The sequence below is a fragment of the Suncus etruscus genome, chromosome 2 (assembly GCF_024139225.1).
Source record: "Suncus etruscus isolate mSunEtr1 chromosome 2, mSunEtr1.pri.cur, whole genome shotgun sequence".
NCBI classification, from domain to species: domain Eukaryota; kingdom Metazoa; phylum Chordata; class Mammalia; order Eulipotyphla; family Soricidae; genus Suncus; species Suncus etruscus.
In genome coordinates, this window is record NC_064849.1 from 38,784,430 (window position 1) to 38,806,712 (window position 22,283).

The window sequence follows — 22,283 nt, forward strand, 5'->3', positions numbered from 1 at the left end:
TTCTTTGAAGCACATTACATTTGAGTTTTATCATCCATTTTATGATTTTCTGAGAATTCATTGTCAGTACCCTCCTAATCCTACCTGCTTCGAGATTTTATTTTGGTTTTTGGGCCACACTCTGTGAAGCTCAGGGGTTACTCCTGGCTATTCACTCAGAAATCGCTCCTGGCTTGGGGCACCATAAGGGATGCCAGGGGATCAAACCACAGTTCGTCCTAGGTCAGCGCGTGCAAGGCAAACACCCTATTGCTTGCCCCACCACTCCGGCCTCATGGATTTTATTTATAGTGGAGGGTGTTTGAGCCACTCCCAGCGATGCTCAGAGACGACCCATGGATTTGTGCCTACAGGACATTCCCAGTGGTGTTTGAGAGACTATGCAGTTTGAGGACTGAACTGGAGTTCTCTGAATGCAAGGAAAGTACTTTAATTCAGTACTATATATCCAATCCCCAAAATTGAGATTTTTTTTATTGTAAGAATTTATTCAAGAGACAAAATTGATTAACATAATGAGGTAAACTAACATAACATAATATAGTGACATAACATAACATATAATATAATTGATATAATAATACATGTAAGTCAAAGAAAGTTTCTGATTAAAAACACAATTTTTTCCCATAATGGCTTACATATCTTTCACTGTAGTATTTTAGGTATATATTAACATTGAATCAGGGAAATACCCATCACCAACTATGTTCTCCCCCCATTCCAGCTCCCTTTCTACAACCCATATACCCCACCATCATCCCCCGGGCTGCTAGAGTAGGTGGACCCCTCTTTGTCTGGCTTACTATTAGTGATCACATATCTGTTTGGTCCTGGTACCCTCCCTTGTTTCCCCCTCTATTTGAGAGGCAGAGCTAGAAAAATCGAGGTATGTGGTTTTGTTTGAAGGCAAGAAAAGCAATAGATTGGGGTACAAAATAAGAGGGAAAAAAAAGAAGTCAAAAGTCAAACCTGCTGAAAATGGGCAGAGTCCCTCTAGACTCTAGAGGCTTCCCAACCTCAGTTTGAGAGAGGACGTGAAAAAGGTAATTGAGATACCACAACAATACCGGAAAAAAATATCGAATTAAATAACTGGTGAGCACTACAGCAATAAAGACAGGCACCACACAATAGTCTCGGTTCTGAAATCAAATTATGCTCGAGTGCAAAAAGAAAGAGAATTTTAATTCATAAATATGGGGATCGGGTATAAACATGTCCCTAGTATCTATTAATAAGAATAGACTATAAGATTCTTGAGAATAGGATATAAAGTCCCTTATTTCATGCCCACTTAGCTTGCCTACTATTGTATTATAAGGGGAAAGTTGTATTTCAGTTGAAAATTGCATAATCCCAGTTAAATTCCAGTTCTGGGATACTCTATGCCATTCCTTGCATTTGTGCTGTTTTATTTTATCTTTTTAAAACTCTGAGTTTTACATAATAGGAGTATAAATTAGTTTTTACTTTAGACATGCAAGTACATTTAGTACATTTAGTAGTTTAGTGGATTTGCAGTTGACCTCTCTTTCCTATTATAAAAGAAGCTAGCTTGCATACATCTGCAAATTTATCTCAATATTCCTAATCAAAAATGTCTCCAGTTTTAAAAATTTGCTTTGAGTCAGTTGTAACATCTGCCTGGTTTCATTATTATTAATGAGTTACATAAAATCTCTGGCATGTTCATTTGGGACCTGTATGAAAGTCACAATTTTAGCTTTTTGGTGAAAATCCTCATTCAGCAGACTGTTGAATTCAATATGCAGTTGAATTCATTAATGTTTTCTAGAGATTATTTGAACAGGATCCTATGAGACCCTAAAAACACTTCTGCTTTTGCTCTGTTGATCTTTTCTCTACATGACATTATTCTACTCATCTTACGTACACTAAATAGGAATAACAGCCCCATTTAGTGCTTAGGCTACTTACTACAAGCTCTGTGCTTATTCAGGAGTTGCTCCTAATTGTGCTCAGAGTAAAGGTGAGAGAAACCATGAAGTGTTGGAGATAAGAGCTCAGGCCTCCCCAGGTATGACATGCATTTCAGTTCATTGAACTATTTCTCTCACCCACAGTAAGAATTTGAATGACACATTTTAACAACTGAAAATAAGGGACTACATGAGAAAGTTATTATCAAAGTCTTGCACTATATTTAAAAAGTTCCTTTACACTTTGTTTACTTTGGATGCACCTGGGGTGATGAGCCTACAGAGAGTGTAACTCTGCTCTTTATTCAGAGGTTTCTCTCAGTTGTGCTTGCAGAGAAAGTGTGGTGTTGGGATCTGGATCCATTTTGACTGTATATAAAGCAATCACCTTAACCCAAAAATATCTCTCTAGTCTGCCCCACTCATTTTTTAAAAATATTGAGAATGAAGCAGGAGAAACAGCTCAATGGGCTGGTGTCTATGATTTTCCTACAGGAAGCCTGAATTCAATTCCTGGCATTGCCTAATCCTCAGGTGTGATCCCTGAGCACTAAACTATGAGCATAGCCAGGTAAAACCCCCAAACAAACAAAAATATTGAGATGTCTCTCTAAAGTAATTAGGACTTAGCTTTATGAAGCTTATTTTGGCTGCTACCATATTAGAAATTTAAGTTAGGCTCTGCACCAGAAAACACCTGTACCAGGTCAATGGCCCTGTAAGATCAGCAAACCCTAACTTAAATAGATTGACTGAAATGAAGAGAGAGCCCAGGGGGTGTCAGGGAAAAAAGAGTGGACAAATGCTTGATGACTGCATATTTCTTCTACTTAATGAATCACAATGCATCACATAAAAAGCCATCCGTAAAGTGCAGAATTTACCCCTTGAATATCTCCACACTTAGTGAACAAGGAAGCGTCACCCAGTGACGCTCAGGGGCTACTCCTGGCTATGCGGTCAGAAGTTGCTTCTGGCTTGGGGAACCATATGGGACACCAGGGGATTGAACCTCGGTCTGTCCTATGCTAGCACTGGCAAGGCAGACACCTTACCTCTAGTGCCACTGCGCCGGCCCCAGGTAATTCTTAAGAGCCAACAAATCACTTATATAGCCCCTCTGAAAAGGAATTTAAAGAGGAAATGTTAAGGATATTCAAAGAACTCAAAGAAACCATGGAATAGGCAGCCAGTAAGATTCAAGAGCATATGAAAGTAGAAGTGAAATGAGAAAACTTCAAACAGAAATAACAGAAAAGAAAAACTTGATAGGCAAAATGAAAAACTCACGAGGAGGCTTCACCAGTAGAGTAATAGCTGTTGAGGATAGAATCAGTGAGCTAGAAGAAGTTCGACATATATAACAGAAGGAATCACACTCTTAAACATAGGCGTACCTGAGGAGGTGCTAGCAAATACTTAAAACAGATGCTAATAGACTTGCAGTAAGACATAAATTGCAACACAATAGTAGTGGGTAACTTCAACACTGCCTGTCACCTCTTGATACATCAACAAGGCTAAAACTTAAAAACTTATATGGCTTTGAAGGAAGAAATGAAAAAGAGTATCTTAGTAGATGTATAGGCTTTTGTCATCAAGATGCTAATACACTTTCTTCTCCAATGCACATGGAACAATCTCTAAGACAGATAGATCACATGATGGTCCATAAAACATATCTCCATAAAATCAAGATGATAGAATCAACTATATTTTCTGACCATGATGAACTCAAAATAGAAGTGAATTTTAAACAGAAATAGAGAAATAACTTTAACACCAGGAAATTAAACAGCTCACTGCTGAACAACCAGTGGGTTCGAGATAAAATCAAAGAGGAAATCAATAGATTTCTGAAAACAAATGAGAATGAAGACACGAATTATTAGGATTTATGGGACACAGCAAAAGTAGTATTAAGTAGAAAATTTATAGCTTTGCCAGCATTCATCATAAAAGAAGAAAAGGCCTACATAGATAACTTAATGGTACAATTTAAGAAATTAGAAACAGATCAACAAAATGAGCCAAAAGTAGGCATGTGGTAAGAAATAATAAACTTAAAGCAGAAATTAATGAAATAAACACTCAACAAACAGTCCAAAATTTCTTTCTTTTTTTTTTTTTTTTTGGTTTTGGGGCCACACCCGGTGATGCTCAGGGGTTACTCCTGGCTATGCGCTCAGAAGTCGCTCCTGGCTTGGGGGACCATATGGGATGCCGGGGGATCGAACCCCGGTCCGTCCTAGGCTAGCGCAGGTAAGGCAGGCACCTTACCTTTAGCGCCACCGCCCGGACCCGACAGTCCAAAATTTCTATAAAAACAAGAGTTGGTTCTTTGAAAAGATAAACACAATCAATAAACAATTAGCAAGACTTAAAAAGAAAGGAAAAGAAAGAAACTCAAACAAAATTAGAATTGCATCATTGTTTAAAAAAATTAGAATTTCAAAAAGATATGACACTACAGATATTACAGAAAGTCAAAGGATAATCAGAACTTACTTTAAGAATCTTTAGGCCTAGGCTTACTCCCTAGCTTGGGGGGTGCTGGGAGGCCCCCAGATGTTCCCCCTTTTCTCCCCTGGACTCTAGGCCTGGCCTGAGTGCCACCTTGGGTGGCTTGTGTGGGTTCCAGGTGGGCTCTTTTAGGGGTCCCCAGGCATCCCCCCTCCCTACTCTAGGGGGGAGGAGCAGTTCCCTATTTCTCCCCTGGACTCTAGGCCTGGCCTGAGTGCCACCTATTAGGGTGCTCTATTAGGGGTCCCCAGGCTTTCCCCCTCTCTACTCTAGTGGGGGAGGAGAAGAGGGAGGGGCCGGGCAGATAGCTTCCAGTGCCTTGATCCTGGAGGCCAGCTCTTCCCAGGTATGGGGTTAGCGGACACCCCATTCCAGAGGCTTACTCCCTAGCTTAGGGGGTGCTGGGAGGTTTGGCAGGTCCCCAGTCATTCCCCTATTTCTCCCCTACTCCAGACCTTCCCTGATTGCTGGCCCAGGTGGACTCTATAGTGTTCCTCAGGCTTTCCCTCTTTCTCTCCCTACACTAAGGGTGGGGGGACACATGGGGTGGATGGCGGGCCCATGCAGCACTGGTGTATGTTGGAACATTATGTCATGACATTCACTGGTATTTTCTTTCTCATTGGTCTCTATTTCAGAAACCACGCGGGGGCACTAGCCCCCGCTCGTACCATATATATTTAAAATAAAAATGGGACGATGGACTCTCAGGCTGGGAAGAGACCAGTTTGGGTGGGGGTACCATATTTGAATATTATAGATATATTCCCTCAATCGCTATAACTGTTATTGAATATACCCTTAAACAGTGACAATTGTGTCCACTGTCTTGTTAGATTGTTTATTTTCCCCACTTTTTATCTTTTTTTTTTCTCTTTGTGAACTGTTCAATAAGGAATTGTGGTGAAAAAGTCCCTCAATTTAATGCTTATGTTTGATCCAGGTCATGGGGATTGTTGGACTTGTTCTTGCGGCCCCCTTATGCACTGATAATGCCAGGTGGCATTATTCCTTGTTTGCATAGGCACATTAAAATGGAAAATACTATACATACAAATAAGTTCTTATCTAATAAAGATAGGAACACACAAATCCTGTGGTGCAATGGGACCTTACACCCTGAGTATTGACATGATGATCTGGCACAGGCCTCAGAGGTTTGGGCATTCTCCATTCACCCTTGAACCAGGAAAGCCATCTATGAAACATCCAAAGTTGTCTATGACATCACCTGAAAGCAATCCTCTACCAGGGAAGACCCTACTGCTGCTCTGACATCGATTTACTCAAAAGAGTCTTCCCTTAACACTGAGAAGATTTAAACAACAACAACAACAATGACCTGTGTACTGGACAGGGCTTTCTGCATTGCCCTTTAATTGTGAGTTGAAATTAGATGATGCTACGCACCATCCTGACTTCAATGTAGGATATACAGATTCCAGGATCTTCAATACAGAAACATGATACCAACAACAGAGACTGTGTGAAAAATAAAACTGTATTGGAACTACAGACAATGACCTGGATTGGACAAACTAGTTTGCTTGGAGCCTAGAGTTGGACTTATGTCAGGAAACTTTAGGGGTAAGGTCTTCTTGTTTTTAGGTCAATGTTTTTCCTTTCCATGTCCCCCATACTTTGGTGGGCCTATGCAAACGATAATTGCCACTCTAACACTATTTTTACAGTGCTCCTTTGACTCTAAACCTTTAAGAAACCACTTGTAAAACCATCTGGAACTGCACTTTTGTTTTTATTTAGTTTCAATTTTCATTTTTGAATATGTCTATTGGTGTTTTTTGCTATTTGTTCCATTAAGCCTTGAATGGCTGTGATATTCTAAAACTATGTTTATTTCCTCTGGATGATTCAATTTAGTTATATAAAATTGTGCATACTAATCTAAAAGAAAAAGATTGCTCAAGGAAAAACAACAAACAGCCTATCTCCTACTTCCCCAGTTGTTTTCCATTCCTGTATTTCAGATGGGTCTTCTGCACTCCAGAGGGGAAGGTAGTACTGTACTTCTGTTCTGTGGTGATGAGGCTGAAGTCTAGGAAGTGATTCCCTCATAAAAGTTAGTCCAGACATTCTGTATGGGGGGAGAGGGAGGAAGAAGAGGAAGAAGAGGAAAGGAGAGAGTAGGGGAGTAGAGGAGAGGAGAGAAAAGAAAAAATGTATGTCCCAGATACAGGCAAGGGAGAAGGCATAAAGGAGGATGGGAGGGAAATTGGAGACATCAGTGGTGGGAAATGTGCACTGGTAAAGAGTATTGTATATTGTATGACTTTAACTGTGGAAAAAAACAACAAATGTATTATGAACAATCTTATAGCCATGGTGTTTAAATAAAGTAATTAACAACTAAAATAAGAATCTTTATGCCACAAAACAAGAGAACCTGGAAGAAATGAAAAAAATTTTGACTCCTATAATCTCCCAAGGTTGAACCAAATTGAACTAGATTAGCTGAAGAGACCTATCACTATTGAGAAAATTGAAATGGTAATCAAAAGGTTTCCCCAAAACATAAGCCCAGACCCAGATGGTTTATCTAGAGAATTCTTTCAAACCTTTAAAGAGAACCTACTACCAATCTTTTTCAAGCTCTTCCAGGAAATTAAAGAAACAAAAACACTCCCAGTAGTTTCTGTGAAGCTAACATCACCCTGACACCAAAAGCAGATGGACATACCACAAAATAAGAGAATTGTAGCCAATATCTCTTATAAACACAGATGCAAAGATCCTCAACTAAAATTACAACAATGGAACCCAGCAACTTATCAACAAGATTACACACCATGACCAACAATGAGGTATTATCTCATACCACAGAGACTGGCACACATCACAAGGAACAAGAGCAACCAGTGCTGGTGTAGATGCAGGGAGAAAGTAACTCTCATTCATTGCTGGTGAGAATGTAGACTGATCAAGCCTTTTTGGAAAATAATATAGATATTCCTCAAAAAAAACTATAAATTGAACTTATGTGTGATCCAGCAATAACACTCCTAGAGATAAACCCTAGGAACACAAAAACACCCTGCAGTAAAACCCTCTGTCCTCCCATGTTCATTGCAGCACTATTTACAATAACCAGAATCTAGAAACAATTCAAGTGCCTGAGAACAGATAAGTGCTAAAGAAATTGTGGTACATCTACACAATGGACTATTATTATGCAGTGGTTAGGAAAAACTAAGCCATGAAATTTTCTAATATATGGGTGGATATGGAGATTATTATGCAGAATCAGAGGAAGAAGGGTAGACAAAATAATCTCATTCATTTGTGGGATAAAGGAAAGATAAAAGATAGTATGGCAATAATATCCAGAGAAAGTAGAGAGAAGTGTCAAGAGGACCAGTCCATGGTAGGAAGTTTGCCACAAAGAGTGGTTAGTGCAATTAGGGTATAGAAGGGACCACCATGACAAGGAAAGTCAGAACTGAACATTCTGAACAAAAATTGGGTGCTCTAAGAGAATAAAGGGAAATGCATGGTGCACATACCTTCATTAACAGTAATGCAGACCACAGTATCAAAAAGAGGGAGATAAAAGGAAGATATTGCTTTCATTTTCTCTTTCTAGATAGAAAAACTCTATATTTATATCTAGAGAGTAGTAAAATATCTACCCAAGGGGGTGGGTGTGAGGAAAACTGGGGACACTGGTAGTGGGAAACATGCACTGGTAAAGGATGGTGTATATTGTATGACAAAGTCAATCATGAAAAAAAATTCAAGCACAGTACTTAAATAAAGTAATAAAAAAGAAATGCATTTAAAATTAAATGTATTTTTCTCCTTCAAAAAGAAATTTAAACTAAATTTTAAATGCATTTATTAATTCACTGAAAATAATATCACTCCATTGCTTGTTAAATATAATGTCCTTTAATAAAAAAATAACTTGTATTGCTCTTTTCCTGGGCAAAAGTGTTATTGTTTTAATGTTTTACAAGTCTTTTAAAAGTATTGGGGAGGGGCATTGGTGGTGGGAATGTTGCACTGGTGAAGGAGGGTAATCTGTTTATAACTGAAACCCAACTGCAAACATGCTTGTAACCATAGTGCTTAAGTAAAGATTGATATTAAAAAATAAAAGAGAACACTCATACAAAATTAAAAAAATATTAGCTGGATTATGTTGCATGCGTTTATATTCAATTTGCTGTAATGACAGTATCACAATTTCTAAAATCTCTGCTATACAGAGATGAGAGGAGTATAGAAAAAGCAAATAACTCCTTAGTATTATTATGTATGTACTTGAGTGGGTAGAGTCACTAGCAATGGTCAGAAATAACTCTTGGGTTGGCATGCCAGGATTGCACTGCTATGCTAAATAATCAAACCTGGGCCTCTAAGGTGCATCAGCTTGGTGAGCTCTCTAACACTCTTAGAGTGTTAAATAATTTTAAATAAATTCTTAAAAATCATTTGACACTGAAGACTCCTTTAAAATGTCCCAGGGAACCCCAAGAGTGCTTAAAACAATTTTTGAGAGTTGCTATTGTGAAGTAAACCAAGATCATCTAAAGGGGAAGTAGTAATTTTTTTTGAAAGAACAGCATGTGTGTGTGTGTGTGTGTGTGTGTGTGTGTGTGTGTGTGTGTGTGTATACAAGTGCCCTGACACCTGCTGATTTGTGTTGTATGCAGCACTGGAATCTGAGTGGCCAGAGCATTTGCCTGGAGTAGACAGTGGGCAGGAGTGGCAGATGGGATGGAACACCAGTTTGATTTTTCCTAGAGAACCTCAGGTTGAGACCTGGAAGCTACATTTGCCAGACCTTTGTCATTAGATTCTCTCCTCATTCTTTTTTCCAATCAAGACTGACTTTATTTTTTTGTTTTACTTGCAGGGGCCACACTAAGTACACAGGGCTTATTACTGGTTCTGTTCTCAGGAATCACTGTTGGTGGTGCTGGGAGACCACATAGGATGGTGGGGATCAAACCCAGATCGGCTGTTTTCAAAGCAATTGCCCTACCCACTGTACTCTAGCCCCCCTCAGTCATGACTTTGAAAATAAAGGTCTGTCAGACTCTTGGAAGGACCCAGTGATTTGAGCTTACAGGGAAGCAGTTGTTAGAATAGTAATTAAAAGGGGAGAGACTTTCCTCTTCTGCAATCCCAACTAAAACAAACACTCATTCCCTGTTAAAAACTACTCTTTAAAATAGCTTACAAAATTCATTTAAGAGGGCTTAGAATATAAACTCAGCAGTAGAGTACTTGCATGTATTCCTGGGTTTGATTACTACCACTGCAAAAACAAAGGGTGGAGGTGTGTGGAGAGAGAATTCAATATACTTTGCATGTTGGAGGCCCAGGTTTGCTCTTCAGCATCAAATGGTCCCCAAAGCACTGTTGAGGCACCAAGCTGAGAGTAGTCTCAAGCAATGTCAAATGTTGTCCCTCCCCCCCAAAAAAATCCTCCAAAAATTTTTCTTCAAAGAAATTCCCTGACTCAGAAAATATTTTCCCTGCATGAGGAATACTTTCTACTACTAAATGAGCACATTATTTGGAAAAGGAAATATTGGCAAGAGTTATTTGGTTCCTTCATTCCAGAGAAGCTAGTCAGAGGTTGGAATTTGCTTGCAAGAAATAAGTAATTTGTATATTTTATAAGTAAGTAATCAGTTCAGACTTTTCTCATAATCTCTCTTTTGTGAACTTGCATGTCAATTTACACTCCAAGTAAGAGTTCAGAGGTCAGTCTTAGCAATTAAAACAGATCAAGGTCCATATGCTTGAGCTCCATTTCATAGCACTAGGAGCTTGAGGTGTATCTACCTGTCTACTGCCCAAAACCTTGTAAATGATTTTTATTTATTTATTTATTCATTCATTTATTGTATTTATTTATTGGTTTTTTGGGCCACACCCCAGTGATGCTCAGAGGTTATACCTGATTATGCAGTCAGAAATAGCTCCTGGCTTGGGGGACCATATGGGATGCCGGGGGATCAAACCGTGGTCCGTCCTAGGCTAGTGCCAGCAAGGCAGACACCTTACTGCTTTGAGCCACCGCTCTGGCCCCTGTAAATGATTTTTAATCCAACTCATCCAATGAAGAGTTGATTCCAGGTCTGGGATGTGGTATCTTATTGGGGCTGGAGGTGAGGAAGATGTCAGAAAATCAAAATGCTGGAAAAGAGAGAGACAAAGGAGAAAACCCTATAAAGTGTGACATTGAGTTATTTGTTATTATGGAAAATCAAGATTCAATCCTTCCAGAGACTTCCCTGGAGATCACACAAAGAGTGCTACAAAATACACAACTCGAACTCTCCTCTGAACAGTGAGAGCCTGGGACAGATGTCTAGACTCTCATCCCTAGTTAAGGCTTGATTGTACCCTGGCTCTCAGACCTCCAGGAAAGGAGATTCTACAGATATTTACACCACAGCTGCAGCTGAAGTCAGAAGTGGGTTCCAGAAGTGGACATAAGGCACAAATACTCACTGCAGGAATTAAATATCCATGTCAGAGTTGCCATGAGAGCAAATTGAAATGATGTCTGTAAGGGGCTCAGAATGGTGCTGGTACACAGTCAAATGTTTAATAAAGGCTTTCTATTACTATTGTGCTGCTGCTGTTATCATCACCATAGATTAATATTTAGAATTTTTATGTTTTCTTGAATACAGCTTAGCCCAACTAAAACATCTAATTTCTAACCGCCTGCGTCTTTGTCTTAAGTCATTTTCTTTATAATTTAAATGTGTTTTGTTGTTTTTCATAGTTAATATTTTCAATTGCAAAATGTTTACTGTGTGTATTTTAATGTACTTAGCCTGTTTTTAAAATGCATGTTATGCATTTATGCTGTAGTACTTGTGTGTAGGGAAGGTTAATAGGAACAGAAAGTTCCCCCAATATAGTTTAAAAGTATAGGAACATGAAAGTTCCAAAATAGTGCTTGGTAAAAATGCATTAAGAAAATATTAAGTTACAGGTGTATTGTACATTTTGCAGAAATGTTATGTTTTTGAAAAGGGCTGGTATATTAATTTTCACTCTATTACGTTGGTGCATGAAAATATTAACCCACCTTTGGCTAAAGGTGAAGTCAGAATTACAAAAGGGTCTTTATATTTCAGAAAAGGGGGAAATGTTGGTGTACCTATCTGAGACCCTGGATTTAGGTGTAGTTACCTAAGACCCACCCATTTCTGGGAGGGGTCTTGGGAACCAGATATTAGGTGTATCCTTACCTGATAAACCCCGCCTATTCCTGGGAGGGGTCTTGGAATAGGTAGATAAACCCTGGAGCCAGGGGATTAGGGGTCGCTCTGCCCTGCTGTGCTCCCAGGCTTTAGGTTCTTTGCCTCTTTTGGTCTTTGACCAGGATGGAGGCCAAAGGAAGATGGCTGAATTATAAGATGCAGGGCTAAGAATGGCCGAATGCTTGAAAGGTTAGGAGATAGGCCACACACCTGTGGTGGTCAGGGCATGAATAAAGCCCTGCACCATCGTTATTTATTTAATTCAACACTTGAATAAGGGAAAAAGATAAACTAATGATCTAAAAGAACTCCAGGAATAGTACCTAAGTCATAGCCATAGCCTGCTTGATTTCCTATCACTATGACCAATAGTAGTAGTTATTATAGTGTTTATTTTTTGTTCGGGGGCCACACCCCCTTGTGCTCAAAGTTAACACTTAGCTCTGTGCACTGGAGGCTTGAGGGACCATGTGGGGTGCTCTAGATCAAACTTGGGTCAGCTGTGTGCAAGGTAAGCACCCTACCACTGTGCTAACTGATTCCTATAGTGCTTATACTTACTTTATTTATGTATGTGTTTATTAAAATTTGTGCACAAGGGTTGGGGAGAGATCTCAGTGGGTTGGAGTGCATGCTCTACACACAGGAATCTGGAACTAGATTCACATGGTACTCTGAGCACTGCAGGAGCATTGGGTTGGGGGTAATCTCCAGAACTGCCAGGTGTGGCACTAAAACAAACCAACTACACCACCAGGAATGATTACTGAGTGCAGAGCTAAGAATAATCACTGAGCATCACTGAGTGTGGCCAAAACATAAAAATGTAAAAACAAAACAAACAAACAAAAAAAACCAAATTGGTACAAGTGAAAAACATATTCTGCAGTTGTGTGCATTGGAGAAATGGTTACTAATCCTTGCAAGTCTTGCTAATAGAATTTCTGACCAGGGTGGAAATGTTCTGTAATTTTTTTTTTTTAATTTCCCTATTGCTGTTCAATACAAGACCACTAGGTGCATGCGATTACTAGGCATGTGGACTAGAGAACATGCTTGTATACAGGAGCTCCAGATTAAAATTCTGCACTGAATGGACCCCTTAGCACTGTAGGGAACAACAAATAAGTACTCAACCTATAGTAACCCCTGAGTCCTATTGCTTATGCTAAACAACAGGACTCCAGTACTTTTGAGTCACCTCCCTCAGTTTCTATTTTTGATTTAATCTTCAATCTTTTTTCCTCTAGCAGCACTTTGATTTTTTAGAACCAGTCTGCCCATGTGGCCCAGGCTACCTTTATGTCCAAGTTCAGGATGGGTAGAAGTGGGAACCTGTTACATCCCATTTAAGGAAAGCACGCACCAGACGTGGTTTGTTCCTTCCCTGGTGCAGTGCCTTCCTCTAAAAGAATTATTTGCCAAAAGGCCCACTTAGCGAAGTAAATCATTTGACCCTTTGCGTGGATCATTGGCGGTAATTCCAACATGGCTGTAACATTACATTTTTCTCTCTATTTGGCCACTATAGAAATCCAGCCTCAGCTCTCCTACAGACAAAGAAATGTCACTACCAAAAGCCCGCCAAAAGTCCCCTGCTGGCTAGTTAGTATAATCTGGCGCCAACAGCTTGTTTTTCTGAGTCTAGCTCTATGATGGTAAACAATTATTTCCGTCCCTCCTAAAATCTATTTTGCGGCTACTATATAGACATCAAAAATATCTCTGTCTCTCTCCTCCTGGTATCTTGAAAAACCTGCTTTTTGCTAACCATAAACATCCACAGCTCTGATTTCACTGACCTCCAGCAGAGTTCTTTATCACCTGAAGAATGGTCTTTTAATATGTTATTTTAAGGCTTGTTTCCCCATTATACTGCTCTCCTGCTCTTTGAGGACACCTTGCATACCAGAGTCTGTCCTTATAAAATGTCATCGGCTGAAAAATAAATTTGTCTCTTGTCCCTTGGGCGAGGATCCCCATACAATGTATTTTGTGTGGTCTCATTTATTTCATATTTCATATTCATCCACTCGTGCTCACGCTTCTCTCTCCGTGAAAGGTTCCCGGACCCCATGAAGGTTCTGCTTAGCAACACTAACCCGTCTGCAGCAGGAACCTTATCCAAGAAAAGTCTCAGTCATATTTCAGGGTTACATCCAGAGCAATGCTTAACAGTTATTTTTGTTCTGTGATTGCTCAGTTGGTGAGATATAAGCCTGAAGCGGAAGACACTGTACCAGTCCGAGAATTAGAATCATTGGAAATTAAACCAACACAAAGGACCCAAGCAAGGTGAGAGAAAAACACTGAGCAGCTGGGTCTAACTGAACCTATGAATGTGTGCTTTGGTTTTTTAGCCAGTTTCAGTTAAGTGCCTTGACACCAAAGGAGTTTGTCAAGGATTAATAAACACTTATGGATGAGAACAGGGGTGGCGAACACATGGCTCTTGAGCCGCATGCGGCTCCCGGCCAAAATGAATGGGCTCTTTGCCTCTTATCATTCTTTTGTATACTGTGGCTCTTTGCCAAGTTTGGCTTTTGTTCAGCTGCTTCTGAGGAGGGACCTATGAGGAGAGATCTCCTAGCGTGGAGCCCCAAGGCTGCGTTCTCCCGTCTCCCATCCCTCGGAAATAACTGTACGGGCCAGCGAGTCGGGGGACCCGTGTGCCACATGTTGGGTCACATCTTGCCTAACGTTAGTTTTTAGTGTGGAGAACGCAGCACACCCACACCATCACTGCAGGATTTTGACCCTCACTCAAAATGACAAAATGCAATATGTGTTGAATATATTATTGTTAAAATTAGATGCTTTTGTCGGAGTGTTTATCTGTTTTGGCAGGTCTGGTGTGGCTCTCTGACTCTCACAGTTTAAAATTTTGGCTCTTTGTGTCGAACTTCTTCGCCACCCCTGGATGAGAAGGACTATGCATAGTAGAAGATGAGATTCAGAGTGTGGCAGCTATTCAGAGACCATGAGCTATGGGTGTTGGAAAAGGAAGGCTGGCCAAGTCTCTCTGTGATGGTCCAGGAACCACCTGCTTCACGATCACTTGAGATGCCAGTGAAATAACTATTTCACTGAGAAGGAATTATTCACTCTTTTTCCTTTTTGGTATTTGGACCACATTTGGAAGTGCCCAGGAGCTATTCTATTCTCAGTGATCACTCCCAACAAAGCTCAGAGGACCATATGTGGCACAGGATCCACTCCATGCAATGCAAACCCCTTAACTTTTGTACTACTTTTCTCAGTCCTTACCAGTCTTTTTTCTTTGAAAGTTGCTGGCAAGTCGTATTGTCTAATGATGCATCATTATTTCCTTTATGTCTTTGACATGCTCTCTTGTACTAGTCTTTGACTAGTACTACTACTTAGGAGTAGTACTGCTTAAGAATAGTCAGGTATGCTGGTCTTCTTCACACTGTAACATGGAAAAGTTAAGAGGCTTACCCCAGGTCCCTCAGGAACTGTCTTCATTTTCCAGCTCATGCAGAGCTAGCGCTGATTTGCGCCCAGTTGGAATGGAAATAAGCAGGCTCCACCTTTCCATTACTTTAGGGTGGATGTACATCCTAGCCTCAGACATCTCTGATTTTGGGCACGGAAGAACCAGAGGAGTTGTTACTGAGGAAAGGCTGGGTGTCCATGACCCCCTTCATTAAGATTAATTCTGCCTGAGTCTCTTGGTTCTAAATAGAAGAAAATGTAGATTTGGGGCAGAACCGAAGGGAAAGGGATTTCCCTTGGTAAATTATTTGCAATTTGTGAATTGGAGCTGACCCAGCTGCAATTCCCACGTCATTGTGAGCGCTATCTGAAATGTGACCAGCTTATTAAAGAGTAAGAGCCAGAGGCAATTTTCCCACAAGGACGCCACAGAACAGGAGTAGAGTTGAACCCCACCAGCTCCTCCTTTAATGGTTCAGACTCCGAAGCTGGCTGGGTTTGCAATCTCCCATCATGTTCTAGCTCCTGGCAACAGCTGCCTGCTGCAGGGGGAATCAGAGTGAACATATTTATATGAGGCGGTGCTTTTCCCTCATTGTTATGAAAAGTGAGCTATCATTAATCTTTAGCTCAATAGTCCTCAGACTTGCACTGCAACTGGTATATTTTTAAATGCGACTGCCAGAAATGCTGGGTTTGTTGGGAGCCTGATGTCTGCCTTAAAAATATTTTGGGGATGTGTATTTTTGGAGCCAGGTACCTTGCGGAGCTCATGGGCTACACATGAATTGGCTCCTGGCTTAGGGGTTGCTCCAGATGAATAAACATAACACATGCATATGGCACCAGAGAACAAACCTGAATGTTTGTATGCAAAGCATGTACTCTAGCCCGTTGAGCTCGCCAGTGCCCCATTTTTTGAGATATCATATTTGCAATAACATTGTATAGGAAACTTGTTACTGTACCACCTCCACCAATATTCTTTCACCACTGCTCTCAGCTCCCTTCTCTACCTCTGCCCTATGTTTGGGAGTCTCAATTCTGTGGGAAGGTCTCAGGGGTTGTTTTCATCTCAGATGATTGTGTGGTCCCTGAACTCACTACAAGAAGTACCTTCCTCAGGGGTGAGACATTTTGCATATGTTTACTCCTAGGAGACCCAGTGAGGCTTCTCAAGGGGAATCTCCATTATCTGGCATAATCTGAAGAAATCTTTCATGACCAGAGATTTCTAGATACTACCTATATATCTACTGAATCTAGTTCTAAGCATTTATCTAGCATGTTTTATGTATGTATGCATATGTGTACAGATGTAGTTTTGTGGTTTGAGGGACAAAACAGAGCTGCTCAGAAGGTAGCCAGTACGTGTTTTACCTCAGGAACAAACTAGAATAGCCCTTTTGGATTCACTGTTTTTTTCTGTTAAGGAAATCTTCCTCTGGCACCCTAGCAGATGACAGTGTATATACGTACAGTCCATCCACCTTTGGGGTACTGTGCTCCAGATCGCCTGACTATTCTCCATCTCATTGTTGTCTCCTGAGGAGGCAAAAAACCAGGAGGATTGTGAAGAGGTTTTATTTAGTTTCATGTCTAGTTTCCTTCTTCAGGAACCCTAAAGAACATCAACAGGTTCATATAGACCTTTCTTTTTGTTAGGTATCTTCCTCCTCTTCAAGCTAATCATGTATCACTGATAAGGTGGCCAAAGGTCTGCATAATAAATCACTGCATAAGCTGACTTTGAAAATTCCATTTATTAAAACAAATACATTATCCATGTGGGATGAAAATGCACACATCACATTCAGGTTTTCCTACTTTAACATCTCTGCATTTTATTCTCTGATACACTCCATCGGTCTTATATAGGAAAAAAGTGAGCAATTCTTGAGCTGGGAAAACATTACTATCTCTAACAATTGACCATTGCAGGAGCAGTTAGAAGCAAATATTTTAAAAAGTACAAAATCCCCTAATACAGCATGTTTTCTCTCTCAAAATTCCATATGTAAATGAGTATAGAGAAATGGTTTTTAATTTTTCTTTATAAACAATCTATTTCAAACATTTATTAGTAAAATTAGCCTCACTTCAAAGTTCCAAGTACTTATTGACAATTTCTGTTTTAAATTAAATAGTACTTGGTTTAAAATTGGAAAATAATGGAAATCAGAATTCATATGAAGGATGATGCAGAAAAGTATTTTTTATACTTTATGAAGTTTGTATTTTAAATAAGTTATTGTTAATATTTAACCTAATTTCATGGTAGAGTTTCATTATCACCCAATGCATAAGTTGCTTTCCTTTTAGTCACTCCTTCAGGCAAAATTATGCTGGTGGAAATAATTTTTGAATTAAACTTTTTAAATGAATTAAAGCTCTTTGAAGGCATGAGTAATCTAAGATTTCTCAGCCACTTCAACAAATGAAAATATCTATAAGCCAAAACGCATTTAAAGACTCTGGCATCACAATTCCAACTGTAGGACATAATTATGAAAAAGCCAAAACATAATTTAAATTTAATTTTAGATGGGTTGTATGCCTTTTATCTCCTGTTTAAAATGTTACATGAATAATTTAGGACTTAACTTTTGATTACCAGGGCTGTCTTATGAAGCCTCCTAAATGTTTTAATTCTATCCTGTAATTCCACAGATCTAGATTTACATGAAAATATAAAAAGTCCTTCTGAAAAAAATAAATTGTGCGCCAATTATGAAAATCATCAGAATTTCATACCTATGCCTTAGTAATCACTAAAGTGTGCTTAACCCCTTGTTTTTTATGGGGGTCACATTTTCTATAAATATTTGGTTAATATTAAAAATGTATAGAGTTTCAGCTGATTCAGCAGTATCTTTCAGCTACTGGTCCAATATTGTAGCTAAAGAATAGGTTTGTTTCCCCTTTAAGTCTTCATCAGTTTCCCATAGACTATCACCAAAGTTTCCAGGTTTGGACAGAAGAACAGAAATGTCTGTTATAGAAGCACATCTACCATTTTGCAAATGTCTTAGTATTCTCTTCTTCCATACAGTTGTGACCTCAATCGTATGTTTTTAATTTTTATCATCGTGTCCATAAAAAGAAGTTATTTACCAAGTTTGTGGCAAAATCTGTCCTTAGCACACTATATTTTTATCTTCTCTTTTCTTCTCTCTTTACCTCCTCCCCCCCATTTTAAATGGGAGGAAGAAAACAGAAAGAGAAATAAAACAAATGCAGAAATGGTCTTTTGGGGTATCAAAGCAAACAAACAAGGAGACATGAGAGAGACTCTCTTTGGCTTGGGCATGACCCGACTAAAGTGAGAAAGGCTTCTGGATCGCATTACTGGTGGAGGCTAGAGCTACATTGAAAAGTCACTTTCAAATCCTCTCCTGGGATGAAGAGCTCTAGATAGCCGCAAGGAAGTTATAAAGGCCAAAGAACTCTCACAAATGAATAAAACAAAAACAGAAACAAAAGTCTATTGGAAATTTTAGTGAGTGAAAAATGAAGACCATTTCAGTGGATTTGGGAGCCAGAGCCTTTTGTTGAGGAGTAAACTCCAGGGGACACTTCATCAACCATGGACTATCCATCAAGCCATGGCTCCATGGCTCTTAAAGGGGAGGGATCCTGAGAAACAGCCTTCTGTGGAATTGGGTTTGTCATTCATGGTACTGGAACTGAGGAGGAACATCTTTTTAAAAACAAGAGCTCAGAAAACAGTCTTTTCCCAGAAAGAATCCTTGCAACTATGAATTCCTGAAATTCAGGGAAGGAGAAAAATTGTTCTACTCAGTGATGAAAGCACCCACCAACGCGTGGTATGCCTTCCCGTGTGGCCTGAGGGCACCTATGCTGCCCTGCATCCTGGATAATTAAAAACAAAGGCTTTGAATTATGGGAAAAAAATCTGTTGAAGAGGCGTCTAGGCCAATTTTAACTAAGAGGTATTTTAGGCATGGCTAAGGCTCTGAAGTAATTTCAATTTTCAAAACCATGGAGGTTTTTCCTCCCCAGCTTTTCTCTCTCCTTCCATTTTTCCAGCTTGATCATAAAACAATAAAATTTCTGAATGGATGTAACATAGCGACATTTTCATGCAGTATTACTCCAAAATTGTCACAAATATATGAAAGCACCAGTCACAACACATGGTTTACTTTTACTTGCAGAATCAAAGCTATCATGTATGAATGTTAGGAATAGTGATAAGAGAACACAGACAATCGGCATTGTTGTTACCATGAGGATAAACCACGGGGAACATCTCCCTAAACACTTGAGGTGCTCATCCTTGGAGTCTGTTGCAGTCTGATCTTACTACAAGTCCAGCCTTATCTCTAGTACAATGGGGGAGAAAGGGAGAGGGTACAGGAGAGGAAAAGAAAGAAAAAGAAAGATACAAAGACTCAATATCAATGCTATTAAACCAAATCACCGCTACACTGGATGACTCAGCTTATCAAAGGGTATTCTAAAGGCAATTTTCATTCCCAGAAGATTATATGTATCTCAGCTCAGACAGCTGTCTGTTTGATTTTTTATTATTATTTTAAATATAAAGCAGAAAACACAAAAATTTGGGGAGGAATAGCAGAAAAGAAATGACACCAATTACATATTTCCCTCCTCCAGGCTTCGGTGCAGGTATCGGATCTCTTCTACTCAGGCTGTGGCCAGCTTTCATTCTCATAAATAGGACCCGTTCTTTAAACATGCATAGCCCAGAGCTGCCAGGCTGGTTCTCCTCCCTCTCTTCAAATGCTGTGGACGAGAAAGGCGTCCACTTTGCTAAAAACTCTACATCAGTGTCCCAGGAGCCCCCGAGGCTCTGCAGGCTCCTCGTGAAGACTTAAAGGATGGCACAGAAAAACTTCTTCTCCCTAAAGGGGTTCTCTGAAGCCGGAACGGGGGTCAGCAGAGGGTCCTCCTTGGCATGCGCTTCGCAGTAGGCCATCAGGTCTGCAGCGGCCTTGGATACCTGGGTAGGAAGACAAAAACAACTGTGATTTTAGACCAGGCCTGGAGGAGGGGACTGTCAGCCCTGGCTCAACTACCCACTTCACTATAAACTAGCTTATGCAAAAAAGTGAATAAAGACATCTAACACTCATGAGCCTCGGTTTCCTCTTCTACCAAGTAGGCAGCTGCTGAGATTGAGTGTAGAGAATGCAAAGCAGGTCCGAAATAAGGAAGGCACTGAGGGTGCAGAAAATGTCGCTCACTGTTGCTTCCACCAACAACCAAAGTGTCTTCCTTGAGACAGTTTGTGCAATTCAGAGAATGGCCATCTCTTTCTTTCCTTTATCCAAGGTAGGATGCAAGGGGCATTTTTTTTTTTTTTAACAAAATTCACTGTCAACACAAAGTAGTCTTTGGGTATAGGCCAGCTAAAATTCACTTTCTAAAGTTCTGTATTGGGTTACACCTTCTTTTACCCAAAACAATGATCACCCCTGGTTTCTTTGTATGTTTGTTTAAAACTTCGATTTACCCCAAAACAGAGATTATCTTACTTGTAAACCTGGGTGGGACAGGCTCAGGATAGCTGCTCCACCTGGGGGTGGTCCCTATACTCAATAAAAACATCTCTGGCAGGCAGTTTGGTGGAGAAACTAGGTAGAAGATTTCCAGACTACATGTGTTTCACCCTCAGCCTGGTTCGGATTATTTCTTGTTCGACCCTGATCTAGATTTGTTCATCTGGACTTGGAGATACTGCACGTAGGGTGATTTTACAGTTTTGCCTCTGCTAGGGAAACTTAAAACTATATGGATTTCCTTTTTCAAAAAGCAACAGTAGGAGATACTCTTTATCACTTCCTCCATTTTATCTTGTCCGAGGAAGCCTTGTCATAGATGGGACCTCCTCCTAGATTAAAGTACATCTATTCTAGAATAGGGAGATTTGCTCTGGCAAGTAATTTTCTACTACAAACCATTCATTCAAGGGTTTGTTCCCAAATATTCCTGCTGCTGTTGTATAAATGCTTGGGCACTCACTCTTCGTTTACACATGGTGTGCTAAATAAGTCTGAAAGAGTTAAGTCACTCAGAGCTAGGGGTCTACTTAAAAATACGGTCAGGTTCTGCCTTTGCACAACATTTCTTCATTCATTGTCTTGGCTTGTACAGATGAGAAGCAGACATTTCTGTGTCTAGCTTCAATTCAGGTCACTAAAAGCTTCATATCTGATTTTCAAGTTACTGCTGGTTTTACTTTAAATGAAGCAGATCACTTAACTGCTTTCACCACTTTTTAAATGTTGGTTTTTATTAAAAAAAAGTTCTTTTTATTGTTTTTGGGCCACACCCAGCTGCACACAGGGGTTACTTCTGGCTCTGTGCTAAATCTCTCCTGGAAGGCTTGGGGAACATATGGGTTGCCAGGGATCGAATCCAGCAAATACCCTACTGCTGTGCTATCACTCTGGCCCCGGTTGTTTTTTTTGTTTTTTTTTTTTTTTAATTTTTATGTTTTTGTAGTGCTGGGGGTTAGTTAACACCTGTCAATGCTGAAGACTACTTTGGCACTACTTTGGTACTCATGGTACCATGGCTTGCTGGGTATCAAACTGAGGTTGGCTCTATCCAAGGAAAGTGCCTTGACTCGTGTACTATTTCCTGATCTCCTTTTTTTTTTTTGTTTTGTTTTGTTTTATTTTTTGAATGGTGATGATGGTAGAATATGCTGTACCTGGATGGATTAAAAATACTACAAGTGGTCCCCCCCCTCTTTATAGACCTTAACAATCTATGGATTTAGTTTGTAAGTCAATCACTTGATAAGACCTTTAATTAGTTAATAAATTATTTCTCTAAAGGGACCAAGGTCATCAGAGCTATACCGTACAGTGCTCAAGAAACCAAAAAGTTTCAGGTATTAAAGCTGGGCCCTTGTGCATGCCAGCATACAATTCATCCCTTTGGGCTATCAGGCTTTTACTGTTCCATTATTAGTAACTTAGGTAAACTGAGGAGGTACAATGAACAAAACAACTTTAAATCAAGCACAAGGGAAAATGATGCAATTAAGAGACCTGGTAAACACAAGGCAGATAAGGCTGCTGCTGCCATAAGCATGATCAAGCTCTAATGGCTATAA

The 22,283-nt window shown here is 39.9% G+C and overlaps 1 protein-coding gene across 1 annotated transcript in view; it reads right to left on the minus strand.

The window, feature by feature from the left end:
- Positions 1–19,708: 19,708 nt before the first annotated feature.
- GNG2 (G protein subunit gamma 2) overlaps positions 19,709–22,283 on the minus strand; it is a 129,699-nt gene continuing 127,124 nt past the window's right edge. Inside the window, exon 4 of the mRNA XM_049767656.1 lies at positions 19,709–20,159. Coding sequence (XP_049623613.1) covers positions 20,031–20,159 — 129 coding nt within the window. The 3' untranslated portion in view covers positions 19,709–20,030. The remainder of the gene's footprint in view (positions 20,160–22,283) is intronic.